General features: G+C 40.1%; 2 protein-coding genes across 7 annotated transcripts in view; one reads left to right on the top strand and one right to left on the bottom strand.

The window, feature by feature from the left end:
* MPP5 (membrane palmitoylated protein 5) overlaps positions 1-3,422 on the top strand; it is a 92,597-nt gene extending 89,175 nt beyond the window's left edge. For all 6 annotated transcript variants that reach the window (XM_039240726.1, XM_039240728.1, XM_039240725.1 and 3 more), the window contains exon 14: positions 939-3,422. In XM_039240726.1, coding sequence (XP_039096657.1) covers positions 939-1,115 — 177 coding nt within the window. In that variant the 3' untranslated portion in view covers positions 1,116-3,422. The remainder of the gene's footprint in view (positions 1-938) is intronic.
* Positions 3,423-5,548: 2,126 nt separating this feature from the next.
* Positions 5,549-26,673, bottom strand: ATP6V1D (ATPase H+ transporting V1 subunit D). The gene is made up of 9 exons (XM_039240714.1): positions 26,491-26,673; positions 21,663-21,780; positions 12,846-12,925; positions 11,383-11,450; positions 10,412-10,456; positions 9,197-9,300; positions 8,559-8,625; positions 7,146-7,224; positions 5,549-6,202 (listed from the first exon to the last, which is right to left on the bottom strand). Exons 1-9 carry the CDS (start codon positions 26,529-26,531, stop codon positions 6,061-6,063), a joined length of 744 nt encoding a protein of 247 aa, XP_039096645.1. The 5' UTR covers positions 26,532-26,673; the 3' UTR covers positions 5,549-6,060.
* Positions 26,674-27,108: the final 435 nt, after the last annotated feature.

Genomic DNA, 27,108 nt, shown 5'->3' with positions numbered 1-27,108 from the left:
TTCCTGCTATTACAGAAGTTCAACCAGTTGAATGATAGTTGTTTTGCACTGTGACTCCAGTATAGTATTGGTGTGTGACTTTTATTTGGACTTTTTAATTAGTTCTCCTCATTGACAAGGGTGATGTGGGCAGTTTACCAGGAACACATGTGCCTGGTTATCCAGAGGGTTCCCAGTAAATTTTGCACGTAGCCTTATCTCTAAGGCTCATCTATATGACACAGCTGTTTCCTTTACCCAGTAATTTAAAGTAGTCTACTCTGTATCATTTCTGAAACTCTTCTTAGGATACTTTTTTTTTTTTTTGCATCTTTAAAGACCTCCTTTGTGTTCTGAAAATAGAGACGCAGTTTAAAGGCAAGTAATTCCCCCAAATAGAATTATTAGATCTTGAGTTGACCAACGATGTTTTCATAGAAAGATACCCATTCTCTTGATCCTTTTCTTTTCTCTTGATTTTTATTTACCCTGCCTAACAGATATAAAGGGCAGTGGCTCTTTATAAAGCCAAGAGTTGATGGCATTTTGGGTCCTACCACCCTTGCTTCAACTTGGAAGGGTTTAGTCTGTATTACAGAAGATGTTATTCTTTAGGGAAAGTTTATAATGCCCTAAAGTGCTTGAAAACGAATGTCTAGGCAATTCACAGTAACAGTCTTTGCTCTTAAAGCCTCTAGTCTAGTAAGACAAATATATGAAAATCTCAGCAGTATAAACAGGTTGTGTTGAGTTCCAAATGATTCAGTAGGAGTCCTGAAGATGCCAGAGCAAAGGAAATCACTGAGGCCGAGACAGGGTTGAGGAGGAGCTCCTGAGGTTGCATATATTGAGAGACAGCAGGCAAATAGAAGGACATTTTTTGTTCTGGAGCCATCTCTGACTTATCATATATTATGGTAATGAATGGAATTACCTCAGTTTTTATCTTCTCTTTACAGCCTGAAGAATTGAGAGAAATCATTGAGAAGACTAGAGAGATGGAGCAGAACAATGGGCACTACTTTGACACGGCAATTGTGAATTCAGATCTTGATAAAGCCTATCAAGAGTTGCTTAGGTTAATTAACAAACTGGATACTGAACCTCAGTGGGTGCCATCCACTTGGCTCAGGTGAGGGAAACATCCATTCTGAGACATGATTGGACCTGATCTGGCAGCCTGCCACTAGGAAGATAGCCTTGATACTTCAGCAAGACCCTGAGTATAGGTGGAAGGCCAAATAGGCTGTTCTTTGATCTCAAACTAGGGAGAAGAAAATCCCCTTAGGCAATTTGTGCATAGCAGTCTTTATTCTGTCTACATGGCTTCTGAGGTTCTTGCCTCCTTTGGGGATTCTAATTGGAAGCTTTCAACAGACTAGTTCCATTCTATCCATGTAAAAACTTTAATTCTGTTTTCACCTACCTAAATCTTTTCTGCCTGGCCTTATTTCCGTGAAAAATTTGTGTGACTATACCCATGTCTCACATAAATATTGATGCTATTTAATAGTTAAAAGACTTCATGGGAATTGAGGGGATGGGGACTGTGCTGCTGTGTACCAGGCAGGACAGTATTTGGTTAGAAGGCTGGTTTTGTCATCAGAAAGAAGTTTCCTGGGGGCGCCTGGCTGGCTCAGTTGGTGGAGCAGGAGACTCTTGAACTCTGGAGTGCCATGCTAGGTGTAGAAATTACTTTTTAAAAAAGTTATTTCCTGAAAAGTAAAAAAATGGTGCCACTTTGGTCTCAAGCTACTCTGCTGGGCTTGAATTAATTTGTGTCTTTTAATTCTTAAAACATTCCGTTAGAAACATCAGTTTTTTAGCTCAGACTTTGTGGATCAGATTTCACTGCACACTCAACATTCTGATCTAGTTAAACCTATACAGCATATGCTGATCTTTTTAAAATTGTCACAAGTGCTTCTATAACTTTGCTTTCTCCGATCTCTATAGTACAATAGAATGTAGAAGTTACACTCTTAGGAATGGCAGATGGTCATAAACTGTTGACAAGTTTCTTCCTCATGATGCAGATAGTTTTTTATATACATGAGAGGGCATAGCACGTTTGACAGTTTTTGCATTTTTATATATGAGCACAGTAGAATTTGAGGACTATGCCACATAGGAAATAAACTGGAATTCTATGATGAATATAGCTGCTGTACTGTATACTAATATTTAGTAGATTGACAAATGGTTATTGATCACATTCAGCATTGGAATAAAATCCTATCCAAGGGGAATGCTAGAACAATTGACTTTGAGATCACAAGGAAAGGATGACCTGAAAGTCATTTGAACATTGTAGGAAAAGAACGTTGGGGGGCAGGGGTAGTTAAGCATATAGAAACAGGTTTTTATCCTATCACCTTCTGCCTCTTATGACCAGAATGCAGCAGCTTGCTACATGGTTAATGTTTAAGCTAATGGGATTTTCATACTGTCTATATAGCTGTAGCTTTAAATTTTAACTTCTGTAATTGGCATGGAAAGTTATTTTGTAGTCTTTTCAAGCCTTTAAGGATGGTGTGATGTGTGTTAAATGACCTCAAATGTGAATGTCTTTATTTTTATGAGGACTTTAGCTACAGCGGTTCCTGTTCCCAAAGCTAAACACTGGAATAACATGAGTTGTCACTTAATTTAACATAAGCAGTTGTTCTTAAGGAGTTTTTCTTGATGTCGTGTATATATTTGATTTCTGTGTAATTTTATTTGAACAAATGTAGATAGTTTATGTTGCCGTTTTCTGTTCAAATTTGCATGGCCTTGAAGTTGGCTGCAATGTGTCTTATGTGGAAATACTTTCAAGATAACCTTTCCTTAGGAAGAAACTAACATTCCTGGGTTAAGGAAGGAATGCCATACATACTATTTTTCAGGCCTGAAACACTCCAGCTTAGGGCAATGAAAAACAAGGACTATTAGCTCTTAACTCTCTTCAGTTTTCCAGTTTACTCTCTAAGGAATGAAAGGTAGTCTGTGGTAGACAGTGGAGTTTTGTGAGCTGCTTTTCGTATTTGGCAACTGTTTTCAGCCCTAACGTCTAAAATGATGGCAGTTTAAGTAGCTCTTGTGCCAGCCCTGAAGCCTGCAGGCTGTAGGGCCACGTGCTTTTTAAGCAAATCTCCTACCAAGGCACATGCCATGTCATAGTGAAGTCCTATATTATAGCTCTCTTGCTAGCAGCACTGGGAGAGGGATAGAAATGTTCATGTCCCAAACTTTTTTCAGACCCAGTAACATGGATGTATTGTGTTGATATTCAACACAGTACCCCACCCTTAAACAGTGAGAACTTAGTTGTTACTGACTTCCTTAAAAATCCTTGCTGTACACCCAGTTGACCAACCACTCTGGCCACAGTTCATTTTCTGTCCCTTGTGGTTCTGATTGGAGACTCCAGTGTGGAGGAGGGCTTATCCTCTTAGAGGAATGATATCAATAGCTAATAAAATGCACATTAGTTCAAATAAGGAAATCTTTTCCTTTGCTAAATTTTCGTAAGTCAGAACAACTGGAAAGAATACTATTTAGACTAATGTTGGATTCTCTTTTTTCTTAATGACCTAAGGAGTAAGTATTGATAAGGAATAATTTGAATGTAATTTTGTGAATGTGTATGGAAAATATAAACCAGGGATTTAGCCTTAATAGAAGGTAACCTCCTTGACATCTATCGTTAATCCTTCTTTGTACTCTTATCTTGTATCTGCACTCTTATTTTGAGTTGTCATACTGCACACTGTATTGTAAAAACAAAGTAAAATTATATTTCAAATAAAACCATTGAGTAAGTTGTGTTTATGTCCTCTGCTGTCCAAGGCTTCAATTCACTTAACCACCCGGTCTTCAAGTTTCTGCCAGAAACTAGGTTTGTTGGATTTTCTGGGTGAAACGTAAAGGACGTTTTCACTTATTTTTCTAATCGGGGGGGAGTGCCCCCTATTGGTACAGATGTAGGTTCTGTCTCCTGGTTTTAAAAAACTAAAGATAGTTTAACACTGTGAACTTAAAAATCTTCTAGGGAAAAAGTTCCGTAATACTTGGGCAAATTCCACTTTTATGCAGCCAAGGATTGGAGGACATGGTTAACTCCCAACCTAGCCTCAGACAACATTCATTTCTTCCTTTTCTACTCTACCACTTTAGATCTCCCAAAGGAAGCAAATCTACCAGTAAGAAGTGCCAGACATACATACCTGCTACCCAGCTGGCTTTCCATTTTTGATCATTCCCTTCCCCTATGGATCACATCACCCCACACAAACTGTTCATTGTTTTAATTTCTATCATCAATAGGCTAAAACTATAAAATCATCTGAAGTTGTATAGGAAATTTGGCCAAGGCCAATAAAAAACAGCTTTAAGAAGCCACAGGAAAAACCTAGGTTCTTCTCTAGCCTCAGTGCTTTAAGGTGAACACTAATTTTCTAAATGAAAAACTACTAAGTAATCTGGCCCTAAGTACCTTTCAAGAGGCATTTGTTCTGCTTAAGAGCAAATGCCTACAATCCAGCTCTATTTGCCCTGACAAAACTTCAGTTTCTTCATCTGCAAAATGGAGAGGGCAGGATTTACACCCTACTCCAGTGGTGGGAGGATTAAATGTAAGCAGGTCAATGTTACCCATTTTCAATACTCAGGAACTCACTCACTGCTTTTCCAATCACTACCAAAGTTACTTACAGAATAAAAGCTCAGATCCAATGTAACAGGATTTCCTAAAACTCAGCTCCTCCAGGACAGGCCTTGTACCTTACCTTTACCTAAAGTTTTAAATCTAGGGGAGGCAAGAAAGGATAGAGGTTAACAATATCAAAACACTGAGGGCAGACTGCCTTCACTACTTTCTAGCTTTTTGACCTGGGACCAATTATTCAAGCTCCTTGTGCCTCAATTTTCTTCTGTGAAAAGTGGGGTGGGGTTAAAATAACAAGTTATCTCTTTATGGTTGTTGTGGTAATATAAATAAAGCACTTAAAACAGTGCCTGGCACGTAACAGATTTTATAGCAGATATTCAATGTTTGCAAAATTACCTGGTAGTTTAAAAAGCCTTGCCTGTACTATTAATGGACTGAAACACAATACTCACAAGCCTAGCGTTAACGATTTCACTAAAAACTCTCACAGCCAATCACCTCAGAAACTGGGTACAAGACAGCCTAAGTAATCAGGGATGGCTCACACCAAATCAAACAGCACCAATACCTGTCTGCTCCTAATATGGCCATTCAAATGCCTCATCTTTCTATCTGGAAGACAGCAAGTTGTTACTGTTTAGAGGATAAAAAGTCCCCTTATTAATTACTTACTGCCAGGTGATATTTTTTCTTAGATTAGGAAAGTATTAATGACCCCCCCTTAACTCACTGGCATACTTATGAGTACCCCAAAATTTAACAGTCCTCTCAGAAAACTTATCAGTAAAGCACTTCATATGAAGTGGGGATAAAGGGAGGCTATCCACCTCCTACGTGTCTGCAGAGAAAAATCTTTAGGTAACAATCCCGCGTGCCAATCTGATCTTAGCAGGTAAGTTGTTTAAATAAAAGAACAAGTCACTTTTAAATCATTTTACTGTTTATACCATAGTCACATTAAAATTGGCAGAACTCCCATGACAGAGACCTGTCATGCCAGGAAAAATAGTGAAGGTTTCGTACAGCTTGAGGGCAGTACCCGGGTAACACAAGGATGGCTGCAGCGATCTCAGGGAGCAGGTAGGAACAAAGGGGGCTACAGCGACAGCTGGCCTGAGGCCACTGCTGTTTCCTAAGGGGAATTTCCTAGTATGCTTGGTAAGCACAGCACTTGTAACATATGTAAATGGAATAGGGTACAGCTCCTGCAGAGTAAATTCTACAGGTTCCTGGGCAGGGTCTACAAATCTCATGTGATAAATTGGTTGCTGAATTAGGATTTTGCAAAGGCAGCCCCATAACCAACATCCAAGCAAATTTTACAAGTGAAATTCTTAGGCCAAAAAATAAATAGCCACACATACCAAATCTACACACCATGAATTAAAATGGTGCCATGTTAGGGCTTATGAAAGAGCCAGAGCAGGAAACTATTCAAACAGAAGATCCTCGTCTTTCTCTTCAGCCAAAAGATTAGCAGGCTCTGTCAACTCTCCAGCTGCCCTCCGCTGCTCCAAGTCCTTCTCGGATTTTTCCTTGAGAATCTTTTTCTTCTCTTGTATTTTCTTTAACCTGTAAAACAATGAGGGGATTTTCTGAACACGGTTTCAAGCTCTAAGTAGATGTGATTTCTTCTGGTTTTGTAACAAACATCTACAAACTAGAACAAAACTTTATTTCATTTTCAGTGATTTATAACACATTTTTCAAGTATCTGAGGTACAACATATACATTTTAAGCTAATAACGGACTTCAAAAGTTCCTATCCCAGACTGAACTTTAAAATCCATCTCTTGATAATGGAACAGCTTTTATGCATGCAGACATTTATTAAAATTTTCGGTCAATCCATTTGGATCGCCACAACCCTGAATATCACTTAAGGACAGAAACACAATAACCTTTTGTAATTAAAATTATAAATCATACTCAGATGCTACTCAAGATCCAAGATGGCCACATCCTCCTTGAATACCTGCTTTCACCTGTCTCCCACTTCTCGGAAGCTGGCACAATGACCCCTATGGACTACCTATTGAGGATCTGCTGTCCCTACGCGCTCTAATTGTTCATAACAAACTCATGTACATGCATCATTTCTGAGGACTGTGCTAATCCTCTAATGGTATCATTTATCTGATTATGTAATGCCCCCAAGTACTTTATGCTTTCTCCTGGAACATGTTCACTATGCAATATCTATTAATTCCAGTTTCTTTTTATGTGGGAGACGCCCAATCTAAATTATGATTTCATTTTAAAGAATAATCAAGTCCATGAATAGTTTCTCCTAAGGGCCTAACTTTTTGGAATGCCACATTTTAAGTATATGCAAAACTTGGCATAGGTTAGTTTCCATAGCCTTTGCCAACATTAGGTCTTGCTTCTCATTTAAGCAGAATAAAATACAGGCTGTGCTAATTCTAAAGAACATAAGCTAACAAGTCTCTGAGCAAATCTAGCCTTTGGAATATGAAAACAAAAAATGACCAGGAACTGCCAATTCCAACAAACCTATAGAACTCTTCTCGCTCTCTCTCATCCAGCTCTGTGATGATATAAGCAAGGGTACGTTCGATCCGGGGAATGATGACTAGGGTTTAAAAAAATATATATGTATATGAGAATTTCAAACCTTTTTTCAAATTGCCAATGCTCATCTGTATAACAGTTACTTTTTCTGATTGTAAAATCAATGTACATTTAATGCAGGAAAGTTAGAAAACAAAAACAAAGAAAAAAATAAAATTAAGTACAATCCAACCACCCTAAAATAACTCTATAAATATTTTGGTATATACCTTTCTAGTGTCCATCCTATAGACAAAAACTGAACCACAATATATACAACACTGAATATACTGGATTTATATAAATATATAACACCAAACCACAGATGTTAGTTTAAATATAACACCAATCCACTGTTAAAATGAAGATCATCAGGGATCCCAGGGTCAGGAAATCAAGCCCTGCGTCAGGCTCCATGCTCAGCATGGAGAATCCCCCTGCTGGGGATTCTCTTTCTCCCTCTGCCCCTCTCGCCCCTCTCCTCCATTCACACTCACTCTTAAAGGGAAAAAAAAAAATTTTTTTTAAGAAAAAAAGTATATCATCAAGCACAGAGAATGCACTAAGTTGTAAAGTTTTACGGTAGTCATAAGGTGCTACTTTACACAGAATCTGCCTATCTATCTGCTTCTAAAAATTGAACTTGTTGAAGGGTTGGAACTATTTATATAACCTTACCAATTTTGTTTTGCTTGCAATTCCATTGACAAAGCCTGGCACTAGCAACTGGCCAGGAAATGTGTGTTGAGTTTTTAAAAATGAGATAATCTCGTCTTTAATACTAAAAGACCAAAAGAAGTTCTTTGCTGTTTAAAATGTATTCCTTTCTTACCCTAAAATTGTTTCTTTAATGAAAATGGAATTCCTTTAACGAAAAGTATTGTGCCAACACTAAGCGTAGTTTTAGAACAATGAAGTAAGAGATGGAAAAAAATAAACCAAATGGGAAAATTTTTAGGAATCAAGAAGAGCAAGACATAAGGCTTACAGGAAAGGGTTTTAAAGTTAAATATTTAATGTGTTCAAAAGATTACTGAATCACTGGAAAGAACTAAAGAAAACACTAGGGCTCTTGAAAAATAGTTTTGCCCTTTATTCATAACCAGAAATGAATAAAACACTTCAGGATTTTTAACTTCTAATCCCACTGTGTAACTCCTCCCCTCCCCCAAATCATAAACATACTTCTGTCAAAGCACTTAGTAAAACGTTACTGTACTGCTGACTCACTGCCCTTCCCAGCGAGGAAGGTCTTCTTCACCTTGTGAGCAGTGCCGGATTCCCAGCGGTTGCACAACAAATGTGGAGGTGTGGACAAGTGGGTGAACAAAGAGCCTCATAGCATCTTACACTCACCATGTTCAATGGCATTTACACGCCTGTTGGTTATCTTAATAGCTTCATCCAAAGTAACAAAGGACGTCTAAAATAAGAGGACAAATATCGTAAGCATGAAATCTTCCTAATCATTTCCTGTTCGCTCGGCTTCATGTAGAGAACATTCAGAAACCAAGACTACTTTTCAATCTGTTTAAAAAAGGAGAAAATTCTCGTGAGATTTCCCCAGAGCTAACACTATTTCCATGCTAGCGTTAAGCTGTTCACTTCAGAGTTGCCTAATATTATAAAAATGGCAAGGAGGAAGAATCCGGCACTATTATACAGATCTAGATTAACTGGTCACAAAGGGGAAAAAATAGCTCTCATGCATAAACTAGGTCATATTTACATTTAAGTCCAGTATTGACTGTTGCTGTTCTCACCTACTCAAGAGTGAAACTATACCACTACACAGATTGTTAGTAGTAAGAAGTAGGGACAATGGTACAGAAGCCACCAATTCAGGAAGGAAAATGTCTCTGTATTTTCCACGTAAAATCACAAAAATAGTTTAAAGCATTAAGTGCACAATGCATGGATTCAAGACATGAATCTTCCCCACTCAGCTCTCAGATATCAAACCGCAGCAGGGCCCCAGCTCTCCTGCTACTGACCTGAAGTGAAGCTAGTTCCACCAGTAATTCCACTGCTTTGGCATAATTCCTCTTTAATTTAGCCAATTGTTCCCCACCTCTGGCTAAACCAGTCAGTTCATAACCTGAAAGAACCAGTCAGACATTTGAAATTAGACAGTAAATAATCTTCCCCATAAATTTCCCCAAAAAGAAGTCAGAATAATACCAACCAAGGAGAAACAAATTCACTAGCCCTTGTTACATGGAAACTTTAAGTACCAATCCTTCTCCCTAGGACACGCTGAAGAGTGAACATGTTTGTTTTGCTACATTTTTATTTAAATACTAGTTAGTGAACATACACTGTAATATCAGTTTCAGGTGTACAATACGGTGATTCAACACTTCCATATAACACCCAGTGCTCGTCACAAATGCACTCCTTAATCCCCATCACCTATGTAACCTATTCCCCCACCCAGCTGCCCCCTCTGGCAATCGTCACTTTGTTCTCTAGAGTTCAGAGTTAACAGTGAACACGCTTTTCTTCCCAAGGAAGCAATTCTAAATATAACTATAGGAGAAGCTTTTAACCAACCTTCACTTTATTCACATTGTTTCCCATCCCCTTGTACATCATATGGCTTGATGCCCATAGTACAGTAACACTCCATTAACAGGTGATTCTCTAGGATGCTCCATTTCTTTATTCAAGCTGTACTAAATATCCTATGCGAACTAATGAAAGAGAAGTACCAAAAACTGTTGTTTCTATGGAAAAAAAGTTGATTACTTTGGAAAGACTCAATAAGGATGTGTTACAACTCCAAAAATGCTATCAAATTAGGAAATTCCAATACAATTGTAAAAAACTGAGTCCGAGCTATAAAATCTAGGAAGATCAACATTCAGAGAATCTAAGACCTTAAAGAAATTCAAACTGGAAATTAGACACAATGCATCATGGGTATAGTTTATGTAGAAAGACAACACAGATGTCTAATTTTTTTATAGCAAATGACTGTACATTTATGTATTTCTAGGCGGGAATAAAACATTTTAAGACATTACAATGTTTTAAGACTCCCTGACACAACACTTTAACTACTGTCCCAACTGTACCAGATAAGAAGGCTGCTAACATTGGAAACACTAAACTCAAAGGTCTATCTATCTAGTACCATTTTCCAGAAAATAGTTGAGAGAGGAACCTGTAGAGTCCAGAGACACAGACTACCAAAATTTCATACTTACTGTCAGTTCCTTCATGGTAATGTTCAAACACTGGCAAAGTAACACCTGTTAACACACAAAAACATGTGAATTCACAAACATGGCCTTGAAGTACGGTTTCTTAATCACCACTGTTCCCAGTGCTTCTTTTTCAGCAAATACTCAAGTTAAGCGACTGTCTGGAACTGGAACTGGTTTCAATGAACTTAGGCAACTACTGTCTTAAGCACTGATTCCTATTTAATACTCAAATTATCCTGAGTAGTAAGATCTGTCACAATTTTTTTCCTTTCGGTTTTGAGGTACACATAAAATGCAAAAAAAAAAAAAAAAACCCTGCACATATTTTATGTATACACTTTGATGAACTTACATGGGTACACCCACGATACCGTCACCACATTCAAAACAATCAATCTATCACTTCCAGAAGATTTCTGTGTCCCTTTTTCATGTGTGTGTGTGTCTGTGTTAGGAACACTCAACACAAGATCTACCCTAAGATTTAAGGTACACAACACTGCACTGTAAACTATAGGCACTCTGTTGTACAGATTTCTGGAACTTATTCATCTGGTGTAACTATAACTTTTTATCTACTGAACTCTCCATTTCCTCCACCCTCATCCTCTGGCAATGGTTTTAACATGTAAAGCCAATAAACTTGTTCTAAGTAGAAGAGATTAGTTAGGACATGAAGATCTTGCTGTATGAACAGGTTAAATTTTAAATCTCATCTTTTCTTGGTGCACATGGGTGGCTCAATCGGTTAGCATCCAACTTTGGCCCAGGTCATGATCTCGTAGTTCATGGGTTTGAGCCCCACATCAGGCTCTGTACTGACAGCTCAGAGCCTGGAACCTACTTTGGATTCTTGGTATACCTCTCTCTGGCCCTCTTCCACTCATGCTCTCTCAAAAATTAATATTAATTAATAAATAAAGTAAATGTCATCTTGTCTTCCGAAGCATGCTAAAGGGTTGAAAAGTTACCTGCTACATTATCTTTCTTAGCGCGAATCTTCACTTGGGCTTTATTCACATTTTGAATAACAGTGGTGCTGCAGAAAGAGAAAAGGCCATGATTTAGTTGATATTTCTAGAGGGAGAAAACTACAGAGACCTATTGAGTAATTTCAACAAGGGTAAGATAGCCCAATTCAGTATGTTCTGATCATTGTCTTTCCAGAGAAAAAAAAAAAAAAAAAAAAAATCACTGCTGCCAGAAGAGGGCCTCAGAGAGTAAAGAATGAACAATTTTCCAAAACCTTAACCATAAGAAAATAACAAAGCATGATTTTAAAGTATATGAATTGATTGCTTGAGTTTTCAGTCAGGCAAGTGGTGCCACAGAGGTGACTTTAAGGGCTTTTATTCAGCTAACGTAATTTAGAGAAAGTTCGTTCCTTCTAGGTTTGCTGTCCAAACCTTCTAGATTTGGCTAAGCAGGACTTCACTTCCTTTACCCTGGAACCTAGCTTCCATCTGGTTTTGTCCAACTCCCCAACCTGTTCTTATTGTAGAGTATTTTCACCATAACCACCCTAAAGCACATTCACATTCCACTCATACTACTGAATCCCTCTCTCTGCTAGAAAAGTCAATGCAAGGTACTGTCCCACCAACACTGGTAAAATTAAAGTCCATCTCTTCAAGAGGCCTTCTCGCCCTGAGGTTGTAACACCTGCCCATCAGGTAATGCTCCTGGATAACACAAACTAAGAATGGAGACACTGTGTCACTGGGTAAAGACAACAGAAATGAAAAGCCCTGAAAACAATTTCCATCTCTGCCCCCAAATAGCCACTTGCCTTCAGGACGGCACTGAATTTAAATGGAGAATAACAACACTTGCCTGGTTTACGTGACAAGGTTATTTGGAGAGAATCACACAACGTAATTGGTAAAACCCCTCTTTGTAAAGGAAAAACGAAAACATTTTATATGCTTTGTAAAGTATATACTGATAGGACAAGACTTAGAGAATTTATGCCTTTTAACAACCAATTCCATTCTCAAACTTATTCTAAGGAAATAGTATTTCTACAGAAACAAAAATATATAAACATGAAGATGTTTATGGCATCTTTTCTAATACTCCAAAAATCTGAAAATCAACCCAAAAGTCCACCATTAGAAGAAATGGTTAATAAATCATGTACATTTAGAGAAAGGTTATACAGCTATGTAAAAACCAGGAAAAAAATGTTCATGATACAATGTTAAATAAAAATAGACTATAAAATGTTAACTATCCTGTGCCTACAGCTGTGTAACAGACACATGTGGGTGATAATAAAGACACTCGTGTTAGTTGAGAGCAAGAGCAAAGAACACTTTTAACCCCATTGTTTGTCTTCAATACTTATATGTTTTTCATTAAGAACGGCTTTTAAGGGAAATTCTGAACATGAAAGCACTTTAATTTTTCAAAACACCCCATTAAGTCTTCTTACCTGAAGTCCCCTGCCGTGAACTTGGCCTCGGCGAGTGAAAAGGCAGCTTCTCTCATCACTTCACCCATCAACATTTTAGTCTGGAAAAGCATAAACCAACCACTGATTCAACCAAGGTTTTTACAAAGAAAAAACATCAAAATTATATTTCTTTAATAATCAGAATTTTATGCCAAGTGCGTGTCTAAAATATTGATTTTATAACAAAAATATCCAATTTTGCTTTAACAGTTTTGGTTATGGTCATTAACAGTGTTACAAAACCATATGGTTTATAATTAAAACATCAGAATAAAGACATTAAGAAATAGAAAACATCTTTACTGAAGGACCGATCTTATTACTGAATAAGTCCATACCAATTTACTCAAAATAATCTCTTAAATTCACTGCAATGCAGCCAAAATCTTAATAGCATAGTTACTTTAATATAAACCTGGAATATTTAATGTTTGAGAAAATCCAATAATATTTTTGAAAGAAAGAAAACTAGGGCAGATGGGCAGAGTTGACAAGTATCAAAAATGTATAGCTATATGGGGCGCCTGCATGGCTCAGTTGGTTAAGCGTCCATCCAACTTCAGCTCCGGTCATGATCTCACAGTTCGTGGTTTGAGCCTCACGTTGGGCTCTGCGCTGTCAGCTCACAGCTCACAGCCTGGAGCCTGCTTCATATTATGTCCCGCCCCTCCCCCACTTGTACTCAGTTTCTCCCTCAAAAAACATTAAAAAATTTTTTTTTAATGTACAGCTACAATAAGGAAATTCATTCAATATGGGGACAAGTATTGAACAGGACTCAGAAAGAGCTGGAGGCCTACCTAGGAATTTAGTAACATAGGAGACCATTCAACTGGCCACCCATTTACAAAATGATAAAGCTAAATCCCTACTTCCTCACATCATACACACACACACTCCAGAAACTATTAAAGTTTCAAAAAAACTACAGAACATAGAAAATTTTCCTAAATTTTTAGACCTTTCTTTTTCTTTTTTTTTTTTTTAAATGTTTTATTTATTTCTAGGAGAGAGAGAGACAGCATGAGCAGGGGAAGGTCAGAGAGAGAGGGAGTGACAGACTCTGAAACAGGCTCCAGGCTCTGAGCTGGCAGTCAGCACAGAGCCCGACGCGGGGCTCGAACCCACAAACCGCGAGATCATGACCTGAGTGAAAGTCGGACGCTCAACCGACTAAGCCACCCAGGCACCCCAATGTTTAGACCTTTCTAAGCATGATGTGTAACCCAAAAGCCATGTTAAAAAAAAAAAAAAAGACTTGACCAAACAAAAAATGTTTTTTAAAAAAGCTAGAAGAAAATATTTTTGGCATCTTACATACTAACTAGAATATTTGTAGAACTTCTACAAAGATATTCACCAAGAAAATCAAATTACCAGTAAACATGAAAACATGCTCAACCTCAATATGAAAAGTAGTGCAAATTAAAAGATACCAATTTTAGCCCCATAGATTGGCAACAAATAAGGAAGATTAATAATAGATGAATTTGAAAGAATAGGTCCTCTCAGATTTGTTAGGAATGTAAATTAGTAGAACAACCTAGAAAACAATTTGGCAGTTCTCTATCAAAAATTTAAATGAATAGATCCTTGAGCGTTTAAGATTTTCCAGAGAAATGTCAGCATATATACAGTTAGAAGGTGAGGAGGGACAGTCAAGAATCTTCCAGGCTAAGATGACACTCTGCGACTACAACACAACACAAGGCACTGCAGACCACTTAACAGAGATTTATGCAGGGAGGGACAAATGATCCAGCAGCTATGCAGCTATTCTCTGCCAAGCTTTTATAGAGCAGGAAGCAGCGGGGGATGGGATCACAGGGGAGTTACCTAAAATTGTACCCTCTGTGCACCAGCCATCTCTATTAGTTGCCAAGGGAAGTCATTGTGCAGCATGAACAAGATGAAGGGCAAAATGGGAGGCAGTGCTGTCAGCATTCCTACACTCTACTCTCAACATCTTTATGGCCCATATAATCTTTACATGTCATTCTTCCGCAATGACCCTATGGCCAGGCATCGGAGGGGACTTCATGTCTCTACCACAGCAACAACATTAATATATCTGTAAGACCAAAAAATACTTAGAACTACGATTCCCCAGCAAACCTTTCCTCAGAACCAGCAGTACGAGCACCTGTAAACTTCAGCATGAATGGTGGCTTAAGGTAAGACGACGCTTCCAAACACAATAGAAACATTAACAATGCAAGGTTAAGGGCAGTAAGAAATGTTTTACAGGCAATAGATATGGCAAATCTTCATTTAGAAACAACAGGGTAGTAGTGTGGGCCCCATGAGCAAAGATCATCCCTGGCTTAGTTTATTTTACCTGGGAGAAGATCCCACTTATTTTGCCACTTAGTATCATTACATGGTATGTCTATATTGTACATGGGCATTTCAGTTTGCATTCATTCTAACCCTACCTCAATACCAAGTATCAGAGGTTGACAAGCAGTTATCTACAGGAGTTGGGCCCTGACCAGTGTATAACGAAGGGTTAATAATAATACTGGATGTGAGGCCTTGGCCCCAGGGGACTAGGATACCAAGCCACCTGAAGGAAGCATTCCAAGTTTATTTCCAATGAACTAAAGCCTTACCATGTGGGAGGTCTTGTAGCAATCACAAAAGGAGGCCCTCCTCCCCCAACAGACCTCAGGTCTCCAGACAACACCTGCACATGAGAGCTTCAAGCTGCATGGGTGTTGCCGGTAAGGTGTTCATATGCAGATGTCTGTCCTGCTCTTGGCATAGCTTTTAAGGAGCTAAACTGCTGGTTAGTCTTGGAGACCATCCTTTCAGGAAGCCATGATAAACTCTTTAACGTGTTTTTTATTAGTCCATCCATCCTTTCAATTATGCTTGCAACAGCAAGAGTGTATGTTCTTGGACGTCATGGCCAACAAAATGTGCCCTTGATCACGGAGTTGGGGCGTTCGTACGTGCTCTCCAGTTTCATTAATCCGTTATAGTTGCAGCCTGATTGGCTCTTTTATAGGCAAAGGCCTGTGCAAGTCCTGTGCATGTGTCCACACAGGTCAGTGCATCTTTGTGCTCTCCCAATACTGGCAAAGGGCTTATGTAATCTATCTGCCAGTGAGAGTTTACAGTCCACCCAGTATACCACACATCTGGGTGTGGTACAGTGTCCATCACTTGAGGTGGCACTGAAGGCAGTCCTTGTCAGCAGCTTGTAGACTGGAATACTTTTTTTAAAAAATGTAATCTCCTTCTTATTTCCCAGGTACTTTTGGGACCTCAGTGTCCTGATTTATGACGGACCCATTCTGCTACATCAGACAGGATCGGCGTTTTCTCCAGCTGAAGGGCTCATACCTGTGCTCAAGCATTAGCCTCAGGACTGCCTAGTAGCATGGATGGGGAGTGAGCAAGGACAGATGGCATACTTGGATGGATATTGGATGCCTTCACTGGGCTTAGAGCGTACTTCCCAAATATCTTCTCACAGTTCTACTCTCCACAGGGGTCTATTTAACATAACCCAGCCTTCTTTGGGCCATCACAGCATCCATGTTGTCAACCCTTACAACACTGCCCAGCAGTCAGTAGCCAAACTGATGGGCACTGGCTCACATGTCAACACAGTCCATACCGCTCTCAATTCTGCCCACTGACTTTGTTTAGTTCCTTCAAACCAAAGTACATCAGTACCCAGCTGGATGGCAAAGTAATGCCAAACAGGCAGGGTTCCCCAGCAACAGCCATCAGTATACTATGCACCTGCTGGAGATGAGCCTACTCCTTCCCCTATGGGGCGACGGCACCATGATGTCAGAGACTTCTGAAGTTGGGTGGGGTCGACTTAAGTGACCGGCCCTAGTAACAGTGCAACTCATGAGAGAGCAGGTTCCTCTGCTGTAGATAAGCATGCCATTTCTGTAAGGTGCCCTTAGCTGGGCACAGGCACACTTAAGTTTACTGAACATGTCTGTTCTTAGTGCCTCCTCCTACCAGCAGGGAGACCACAGGCAAAACAGCACTCAGGCCTTCCATCCGCTGCAGTGCAAGATATACAGCTAACACCTGTTCCGCTGCAGGATTCTACCTGGCTTCTGTTTCCTTCCATAATTGAAGCCAGAATCCTAACAGGATCCATTTCCCGTTTCATCCATCCCACAAATCCCAGCCAAACCCTTCTAGATACAAATTTACATCTAATTCACAAGTCACGCTGGCATTAATATCCCCAAGGTCTGTACTTGTTTTACTGCCATTTTGCCTTTAAGACAGCCTCTTGTCCATATATACCCCAGTTCCATTGGCTTCCCTCCTAACCTAGGCATATAAAAGGTCTTAATGTCGCCTTGTCACTTGAGAGGGAATAAAAAGTCTCCAGTAACCCAATAAACCAACAAAAAGCCTGTAATTCCTTTACCGTTTTAGGGATTGGGAAGGCTTGCATTTTATCAGTGACCATTTCTGGCATCACTTGTCTTACTCAACTAGATGATGCCCAGGAACTTTATTGATTAACCCAGCCCTTGGATCCTGTTGGCATTTACCACTCATCCTCAAGACTTCACACCTGGGATGAGGAGGCTGCTTGAGACAGGGAGGATTAATCATCATAAGTTAACATAACATTGACATAAAAGCACCATCTCTTCTGAAAACATTCATTTTTCCAAATCTCTAGCTACCATCCTGTGACAAACAATGGGGCTAAGGAGATATCCTTGGGGGAAACACCTGGAAGTTCACTCCCATTGTGCATGAAGGGAAACCGGTCTTGACATTCATGTCCTAAGAAAAGCTGGAAAAGGCATTAGACAAGTCTAGTAGGTAATGATAAGTCTTAATGAATGCCATGATTTCCTCTAACAATAAGGCTATATTATTGATGAGCAGAGTAATTTAACTAAGTTCCCTAATCTATTGTCATTTGCCAGGTACCATTAAATTTCATTATAGGCCAAACCAACAATTGAATGGGCTTTGAGCAGGCCTGATTACCTCCACCTTTTCTAATTCTTTAATGGTGGCAATAATCTTGTCATGCCCCCTAATCAGTAGCTCATATCGTTTTATGTTTATTACTCTCTAGAAACCAGCAGCTGTACTGGTTCTCATTTTGCATGACCCCCAAGTTTCACGACTTGGATACGCAACTGAATCCACCTGTGATTGTTAAGATTCAGATCCTGCAGAACATCTATGCCCAAAATACTCAGAAATGTGGGAGATATGCACTAAAAAACAACCGGGAGAAAGCCTGCCAATATGTAGGTAAAGACTAGTTTGTAGAACTAACTTTGTAATCTGTCCAACATAAACATCTACAGCCTTTATTTTTCCCCAAAATTTCAAGGGGTTTCCCTAAGTGTGCATTCAGCTCCAGTGTCTATTAGAGCTAGTAGTCGGTTAGTGCAAGACCAATAAATAATTCAACATGGAGCCCCTGTTTGCCCCCTATTGAACGCACTAGAAGGCAATGTTACCCTAATCCCTAGTCTCTAGGGGTAAGGTGTATCCACTCCTAAGATTCCTCTGTTAGCAAGGAGCTCTCGGGGGCACACCTGGTTTTCTTGAGCTTTCAAGGGAAAAAACTGCTTTCCCATAAGCAATGCCCTCCATAGGCTTAGCAAAACCAAACTGGGTTGTGTAGATTTTTCTCTCAGGGACATGTATAAAATTAGATATTGCAATAATTTTTTGAGAGACACTGATGGACCCCCTCTCTGCCATTTTATCATTGGCAGGATCCTCTGTTTTCCCATTTTTCAACCTATTTCCCTTATGACAGATTCTTCTGGTTTGACTTAAGTCAGCCACCATAGTAACTACCATAGCAAATGGGCTGATTAACCATAAGGGCAAACATAGATACTAAGTCCCGTATCATGCCCCTGGGGCTGACTGTAACAGAAGGTCTTCCATACCAGAGAAAAATAATTCTGTGTCTAGGCCTCTAAAATGCTAGATGTAAATGGCAGGTTTCATTCCCAGTTCACATATAATTTCTTGTAGTTCTTCCATAGAGATCAGGGAACATCCCCTTTGCTAGACCAAGTTTTTTTTGTTTTTTTGTTTTTAACTCAGTGTATTTCAGTTTTTATTCATGGTTCACGGTCACAAGTTCGGTACATTCGTATACAGTGCATTATTTATTCTCTAATTTGTTTGTTATCATATATATGATATATATAAACAGCTGAATTGTGTCCCCATGACATGTATGTTGAAGCCGTCACCCCAGTTAAAATGAGGCCTTTAGGCTAGAATCTAATTCAATCTGACTGATGTCCTTTTAATAAGAGAACATTGCAACATACAGACATCACAGAGGAAAAAACATGTGAGGACACAGCAAGAAGGCAGCCATATGCAAGACAAAGAGCTGGACTTCAGTTAGGCCAAGTTATCTTAATACTAGCATTCATCCAGTCAAATCAGCTAAGGACCTATGATTCTCACCTAGGACTATGACATATACTTGTCACAAGGCAGGTTGAGCAGGGACTGAGGCCATTTCTGACACTCCAAACCTCCACCAGAACACCATCTTCCCAAGTATCCCATAGTCACAACACCCAAGCTGCCAACCTTTCTCAGCCCCCCTTCCTAAAGCTTAGGCTGACCGGCTCCACTAAGTCAGGGGCAGAATATTCCCTCACCGTCGTTTCCTGACCAGTGGGAATTTCTTGTGGTCATCCTCAGCCAAACAAGCAGCCTGAGGCTCTGTTCCAATCAAAGGGCTTGCCTGTAAATCATCTTCCCCCTCTAGGAGAACATCCTCCTCCTCATCAGAGCCATTACCCCAAGGATCACAGGCCTCGGAACACCAACTCTCCTGAGACCTCACAGTTCTCCTCTAGTGCAGTGGTGAGCACCAACCCTCTCCGCCCTCCCTCTCCCATGTCCGGCATTCCCAAGCGTCCCCCCTGCTGTTGGATTCCTCTACACAGAGCGACCCCAGGGGAGGAACATGCAGCTCCCACATCCCCTTACAAAGCCAAGGCCACATCTCCAATAGGTTCCAAATCCCTTTCTACTCCCAACTCTCTCTCCACAGCACCACACAACGCACAGGCCAATGGTCAAGCCACCGCCACGACTGCTAGTCCACTCTCCCTTCTCCTCTCCCTCCCCGTTTCCGGCATGCTATTAGCAACCCCTTGGGCATTTTCAGGGCATCCCTGCGCGCACACACACCCGGCCAAGTCTCCCCAAATGGCAGAGGCCAGCCAGCTCGGGATTTCCCCTGCCTGGCCCCTAGACCATGCTAGCTTCACGTTCAGTCTCCTGGCTGGCTTGCCAGCTGGTAGAAGGTGGAGAAGGGACACTGAGAAGGCACTCAGACCGAAAAATAACGAAAGCCTCTCAGAAGCGGTTACACCCTTTTACTCACGGTAACTTCCCAACAGGGAGGGAGGAGGAGGCCTGATGACCCAAACAGCTACTATCGCCGAGCCTGGCCCATAATCCCCTGCTTTTATAGAGCAAGGGGCTTGGTGGAGCGGTCACAGTATAATTACCTAAAGCAGCACCTTCTGTGCACTAGCAATCTCACTAGTTACCTCGGGAGGCTCCTCCAGCCATCTCTACCACTTACCTAAAGTGGCGCCTTCTGTGTGCCAGCCATTTCTACTAGTTACCTCACGTGGCGCCCTCTGTGGGACACTTTAGGAAAGATGAGGACAAGCCTTCCCACATTCTGGTCAGGGCAAACATTAACTACTTACTCCATGGGGCCTGGAAAGCATAGCCCCAAAGTCATAGTGCAGGCATGAACAAGATGGAGGGCCAAAGATGGAGTCATTGTTGTCACTATTCTTACACATACACAAAAGGATTTAAGAGTACCCTCCTCCACAAAATGGTAAAACTACACATTCATCAACAGGAAAACTGCTAAATTCCATTATCCATTCGACAGATCACCATGCAGCTGCTATAAACAGAGGCAAATCTATGCACTGATGTAGAAAGCTGTCCATATTCTGCCAGGGGCAGTAGCCAGGAAATGTTACTGAATTATATAACAGCTGCATGTCTGTTACTAAAAACATCATGAAAGACAGACTGACAGACTATAAATCAAAGTGTCACAAAGAACTCCTCTGGGAAACAAGAGAAGGGCAGCTGGATGGGGGAAAAGGAAAAATATTTTTATTAAATTTATTTAATTTAATAAATTTTATAAATTTAATAAATAATTTTATTAATTTAATAATTTATTAAATTAAATTATTAAATACTCTTCCATATTCACATAGCACTTACCCAAAAGGCAATGAATTGAAACATACTATGGGCCAGGACTGTTCCAGAAACAAGAAAGTCCCCGCTCCCAAGGAACTAACCAAATAAGAAAATATGCAGTAGGACACACTACAACTGAAATAAAGAAATGTGACAGAAGTAAATACAGGTGGTTAGATCAGATTAGGTGATGAGGGATGGCCTCTCTGAAGAGACCAGAATGGCCAGAGGAGCATAAGAAGTTCTGAGGAAAGAACATTTTAGGCAAAAGAAGAAACAGCTAATGAAAAGGTCCTGGAGGAAGATGGTAGGGAGAATGTTCCAAATGAGATCAGAGAGGCAGGTGGGGGCCAGATGGGATCAAGTGGGGCTTTGAAGGCAAGGGTAATGAGTTTGGATTTTATTAAGTAATCTGAAATGTGTTACAATGATAATGGTATGTTTACTCTTGAAAGAAATATTAAATTAAAATAACCCAAAGAAAAATTTAAATGCCAATAGCCATGCTGGATTTCCCTTAGATACATCTAAAATAACTGTTCTGAACACAGTTCATTCTACCTCTATTATCTTCTTTAGGATTTGTCGAAATCGAAGAGTTAAGGCATCAGATTTTTTCTTTAGGAGGTTTCGACCTGTCTGTGCTCCTTTTAATCGAGCCTTCATGATGGTCTGTGCCCTATACAAAGAAAAGACATTTATTCCTATTGTTTAAAAGACATACAAATATCTCCCCAATACAGTGTTAAAATTATGCTTTATTCTTTGATGTCATGAGAGTAAGAATATATAGCATTTGTGTTGACAGTTACAATTAATTGGTTTCTCAATACTGTAGTTTTCCACCCTCAGCATTCCATAAACAAGAAGTTCATTTATTTAAAACAGAAACAATTCTTTAACCAATATCGGCACTAAGTTATTTGTTATATCATAATAAAATTTACCAGTTCTATCTTATGATGCTACCATAGTTAAAACATTAATTTGATTTGTAAGTTACATTTGATAATATGTTTCCATTATATGTGTATTGAGCATTTTAAAAAAATGTGTCCACTTGGGGCACGTAGGTGGCTCAGGTCATGATCTCACGGTTTGTGGGTTCAAGCCCCGCGTTAGGCTCTGTGCTGACAGCTAGCTCAGAGCCTGGAGCCTGCTTTGGATTCTGTGTCTCCCTCTCTCTCTGACCCTCCCCTGCTCATGTTGAATCTCTCTCTCTCAAAAATAAATAAAACATTAAAAAAAAGGTTTTTTTAAATAAAAATAAAATAAAATAAAAATGTTTCCACTAATAAAGACCATAATTTGAAATGCACTTACCTTCAGGACCAACAATTCCACTTTGAGGAATTTATCCTACAGATTTACTTCCATATGTACACAAAAATATAAACAAGACTAAGGATGAGTACTCCAGCCTTATATGTAATAATAGCTAAAGGGTGGATATAAACTAAGTGGCCCATAAATCATGGTTCATCATACAATGCAATGATATGCAGTCATAAAAAAAAAAAAGAGGAAGATAGATCTACATGTGCTCCCTATTTTATATTCTCTTACTGATTCAAAACAAGGAATAAACATGCTTATATTGATACAGAGAGTAATTCTAGAAAAGATTCACATAAACATAACCGTTTCCTTTGGAAAATGGGGCTGAGTAAAAAAAAAAAATGAATTTACTTTTTACTATTATATTTATTTTCCTTTGAACCTTTTGAATTTTACACCCCAACCATTCTTACTTTTTCTATTTAAAGTGTGGCATTAAGGTGTCTTCATATCATCAGTCAAAATCCTACCAGCAATCATTTTATTAATGTGTAAATGATTCTAGGAAACAATGACATATAAGTAAAGACTTCTGAGAAGTGGCATTTACTGAAGTCTCTTTACCTCCTTATTCCAATCTTTTCCTATCAGAAACCCCAATACCAAAGTCAAGAAAGTAACAGCAGAAATTGACATTTCTGTTCTTCCTACCCTATGCCAGGCAAAATTTAATTTTTAAAAAAGTGGGTAATAAGATTTAACAATAGACTGTATAACATTGATAAAATGATTCAAATAAGGGGATATAATTTCATATGACCAATATTGTAACTAACTGCAAAGTAGCATGTATTAGTGGACTTTGGCGCAAATTCTTAGATCTTACGGACTCCTTTACCATAAGAGAAAGGTTACTGAGATAATTCTGTAGCTGGAAGAAACCTTAAACGTTATCTTGAAAATGAGACTTAGAAAAGTGAAACACTTTCTCTCACTACATGGGGGGAAAAAAAAGACTGAAACATTTCTGACTGCAGGCTCACACCAAGGCTCAAACCTAGTCCCACTGTATCCCAACCACGTGCCACGCTGCCTATTAGAAACAGCATCAGATGAACAGTTTCTTTGAAAATTATCAGTGGCTGACTTTGTACTGATTGGCCTCACTAAAGGTCTAAGCGAAGCTGGTTCAGTTTCCAGCCTGAGCTGGAGGTATCCTTCCCAATGTGTACATGTAACATATCATATTGTTGACACTAAAGACCAGAATTTGAGCTCAAAGAGCTGGGTCAAATTTAAGTCAAATCCCAGTACTGCAGATTCCAGCAAGTTTAAAGTAAAAAAGATGAACTGGTTGATAACATTGAATTTACCATGCTAATTTTAATTTCCTCCCAGCTAATGGCACCTCTGTGAAACAGACAAATTGAGATTTGAAGAGTGACTTGCCCAAGGTCTTACAGCCAGTATGTCACGGAACCTGGGTTTGACTGACTTCTGTTGATTCCAAATCCTTCATGCCTCTTTTGCTTTCACTCTAAACTTGTTTTGCTCTCTCTGGTGCCGAAGTGGGTGACAGGACCACTTTACAGGATAACCCTGTAAAATGCAACTATCTGACACAGAAGTCACTAAGTATTTTCTATCCTAGCTCTTTAAAAAAAAAATCTATTCTTTTATAAGTTTCAGAACCACTTGCCCATAGGAAAAATGTTCGACCTTCATCTAGAACGATGACTTTGTTTTCAGCTGAATCAAAGCCATCTGACTACATGACAAAGTACCGGCTGCTAAGCCTTAGGGAAAATATTTAGAGAAGCAGTTACTTCCTGCACCTGATTTTCCTCTATATCAGCAAGCTGAGTGCTCTCAAATAGCAGTTTTCCCCTTTACAAACCTATTAATGTGCTTGTATAAGCCCAAAGAAGTTTATTTTCACTTTAGTCTCAAAGTAAAAACAAAACAAAATGTTAACATTCTAACTACTATCAAAGATAAACACAGCCAGACATTAAGTTGGTGAAAACAGATTTTGTTCAGTAATCACTAACAGTGGGAGAAAGAGCTGAGCTCCATTCCGAGTTGTGCAGAAGTGGTTGGGCATTTCAAAGGAAGAATAAGAGAGAGGAGTAAGAGCGGACTCAAGAAGAGTCACAGTGAAAATGACTTTGGGCCAGCTGTGTCTATAATCCTAACCCTCACCCTAGCTGGCAATCATGGAAGTTAGGATTCTATCCTCCCACAGAGACTGGCAGACACAGGCCCCATCCTCCCTGATAATTATGTTTCAAAATGGCTTTCCGGGCCTTGAGAAAAGCACTTCTAAGTTGCAGAAGAGATATATACAACTCAAAAGGAAAAGGAAGGATTCACAATTGTAAGCTATTTTTAGTGAATGCCCTAAGAAAGGGAGGTCAAGGGGTCTATTGTCAGGTATTGGATACAACAAACAATAAATTCTCCTGGAAGCACTGAGCTTTCCCAGCCATGTTAATGGCCGTAGGCCATGCTAGAATTTGGTGGTCTCTTAGCACACACTTTTGGTTAGAGTCAAGGGCTGGGAGTTCTGCAGATCTCAATTTTTAAAGGCAAGGTATTTTAATAATTCTTTTTTTTTAATGTTTTATTTATTTCTAGGAGAGAGAGAGAGACAGAGTGAGCAGGGGAGGGTCAGAGAGAGAGGGAGTCACAGACTGAAATAGGCTCCAGGCTCTGAGCTGGCAGTCAGCACAGAGCCCGACGCGGGGCTCGAACCCACGAACCGCGAGATCATGACCTAAGCCAAAGTCGGACGCTTAACCGACTAAGCCACCCAGGCGCCCCAAAGGCAAGGTATTTTAAAAGCAGTGTCTTTCTGTACAACAGACTTGCTTCCCACCTAATACAAATATCTACTAAAAAATCAGTAGGTAAAAGTAAAAACTAACAAAATCCCAAAACTCATTTCATTAAGAACTGCAGCCACCCTGGATAGAAAGAAATCTAGGTCTAGGTTTGAATATGATTCTTTTATTTTAAGCATTCTCTGATTCTATAAGAAAAAGATCAGGGTGAAGAAAAAGAACAGAACATCCCCAAAGAAATAGGACCACATTGAAAAGATCTAAACGTCAGAGCCAAACCTGATTTTCTGCTCCTTGCTGGAAAACAAAAAGACTTAAAAAGGAAGTAAAAGGAGAGAGGACAAATAACAACAATCTATACTTTCCACCCATTGTTAGGCACATTTGAGAAAACTACAAAACCTTTTAAAACTGGCTAAACACTTAGGGTGCTATGCTTTTTCTCACAAAAGAATTCAGACAAAAGAGAAAGGCAGGCCACAATTGGGCAGATTCTAAAGCATGGGTTCGCTCAACAAACATTTTTTGTAGAACTTCTGTTGATTAATTATTAAGACACTCTCTCCTCCTGGAGAAAGCTCACAGTCCACGGGAAAAGATACATAAACAAATAACCACTTTACAAGGTGATGAGTGGTATTAACAGAGTTTTGAACAAGGGGCAATGGTGATGGAGCAAACAGAGTGCCTCGGAAACTCAGGGGTATCTTCCAGCCGCAAGTGACATTCCATGGCATCTTGGCAAATGAGAAAAGGGATCCAAGATCGAAGCTGACGTCCACGCTAGGGCAATTCGATTCAACCCCCAGATTGGCCTAGAAGCCTCTTCTATGGGCTTACCACAGTAAACTTCCCTTCTCAAAATATTTATGAAACCTCCCTGGCCTGTCCATCTCTCCGCTAAACTGTAAGCTCCCTAAGGCAAAACTGGCGACGATTCATAGTTCTATAAACCCAGTGCCCAGCTCAATAAGGGAATAGTGAACGAATGGCCCATTTTTGAGTAAAGTCAGTGGACCTCCATAAAAACCAGCAGGTCGGGTAGCCTGTTCCTACGGCTTAGGTCTGTCCGGTCTGGTTCCCTCAAAGGAACATGTGAGGGGGCCCTCATGAAGCGTCGTCCCAGATTCACGAAAAGGGACGCGGTGAGCTCAGGATCTACCCAGGAAACAATGAACCTCCCTGCTAGTCCAGGGAATGGAACGGTCGCTGCTCCGGACAGGGGTTCATGAACCTATGAATGTAGCTCGACTCGTTCTTTTACTTACATGCGCGAGGGAAAGATTTCAATACGGTCTTTGCCCGACATTCTGACGATGACAGTTCGGCTGGGGTCTGGGCCGGGTAATCTTGGCTGCAACAACCCCAGCCACAGGGTCTTCCTCTACCAGAGTCAGCTGGTTGTGTCACCTGACCTCCCGGCGTTGCTAAGTGGCAGCCGGGATACGTACACACGCATTCTTTACTTCCGCTTCCTGCTGGCATTTGAGGGGAGGGGATGGGAAGGACAAAAAAAAAAAAAAAAAGGAGATGCCCGGATGTTGAGGCTTCCGCCCCCCCACCCCTCCCCCGTCCCTCCTTCCGGTTCGTCTCCTAGCCACGCCCCCTCCCCCTCCCAGGAGGCCGCGAGAGGCTTCGCACGCGCCGGGTGAAAGAACAGGAGAAGAGTACACTCCTTCTCTTCCTCCACTTTTCATCTTTGGTCACAGTGCCACCTCATGGTTGACAAGAGCTTTGCGAGAGGGTTAATTCTTCAAGGACAAGGAATCAGAGTGAGTCCTACCTGTTCCCTGCGCCTTGAAGGTTACTTAGTGAAAACGACAGATAATCGAGCAAACGTACTTTTCAGGTCTTCCTAAGATCTACTTTCTTCCTTTTCTTCGGAG

The sequence above is a fragment of the Hyaena hyaena genome, unplaced genomic scaffold, assembly GCF_003009895.1.
Source record: "Hyaena hyaena isolate Hyena2069 unplaced genomic scaffold, ASM300989v1 scaffold_179, whole genome shotgun sequence".
Taxonomy (NCBI): domain Eukaryota; kingdom Metazoa; phylum Chordata; class Mammalia; order Carnivora; family Hyaenidae; genus Hyaena; species Hyaena hyaena.
Note: the sequence above shows the minus strand (reverse complement) of the source record. Positions and strands in the feature narration are given on the sequence as shown.

What these genes read in the sequence shown, in the direction of transcription:
- ATP6V1D (XM_039240714.1), bottom strand. Translation starts at nt 26,531, where the DNA reads ATGTCGGGCAAAGACCGTATTGAAATCTTTCCCTCGCGCAT. An exon ending in TTCACGGCAGGGGACTTCAG is followed by an intron (nt 11,451 to 12,845) that starts GTAAGAAGACTT and finishes CTCTTTCTGCAG; the next exon opens with CACCACTGTTATTCAAAATG. An exon ending in TGGAACTAGCTTCACTTCAG is followed by an intron (nt 8,626 to 9,196) that starts GTCAGTAGCAGG and finishes CTCTTATTTTAG; the next exon opens with ACGTCCTTTGTTACTTTGGA.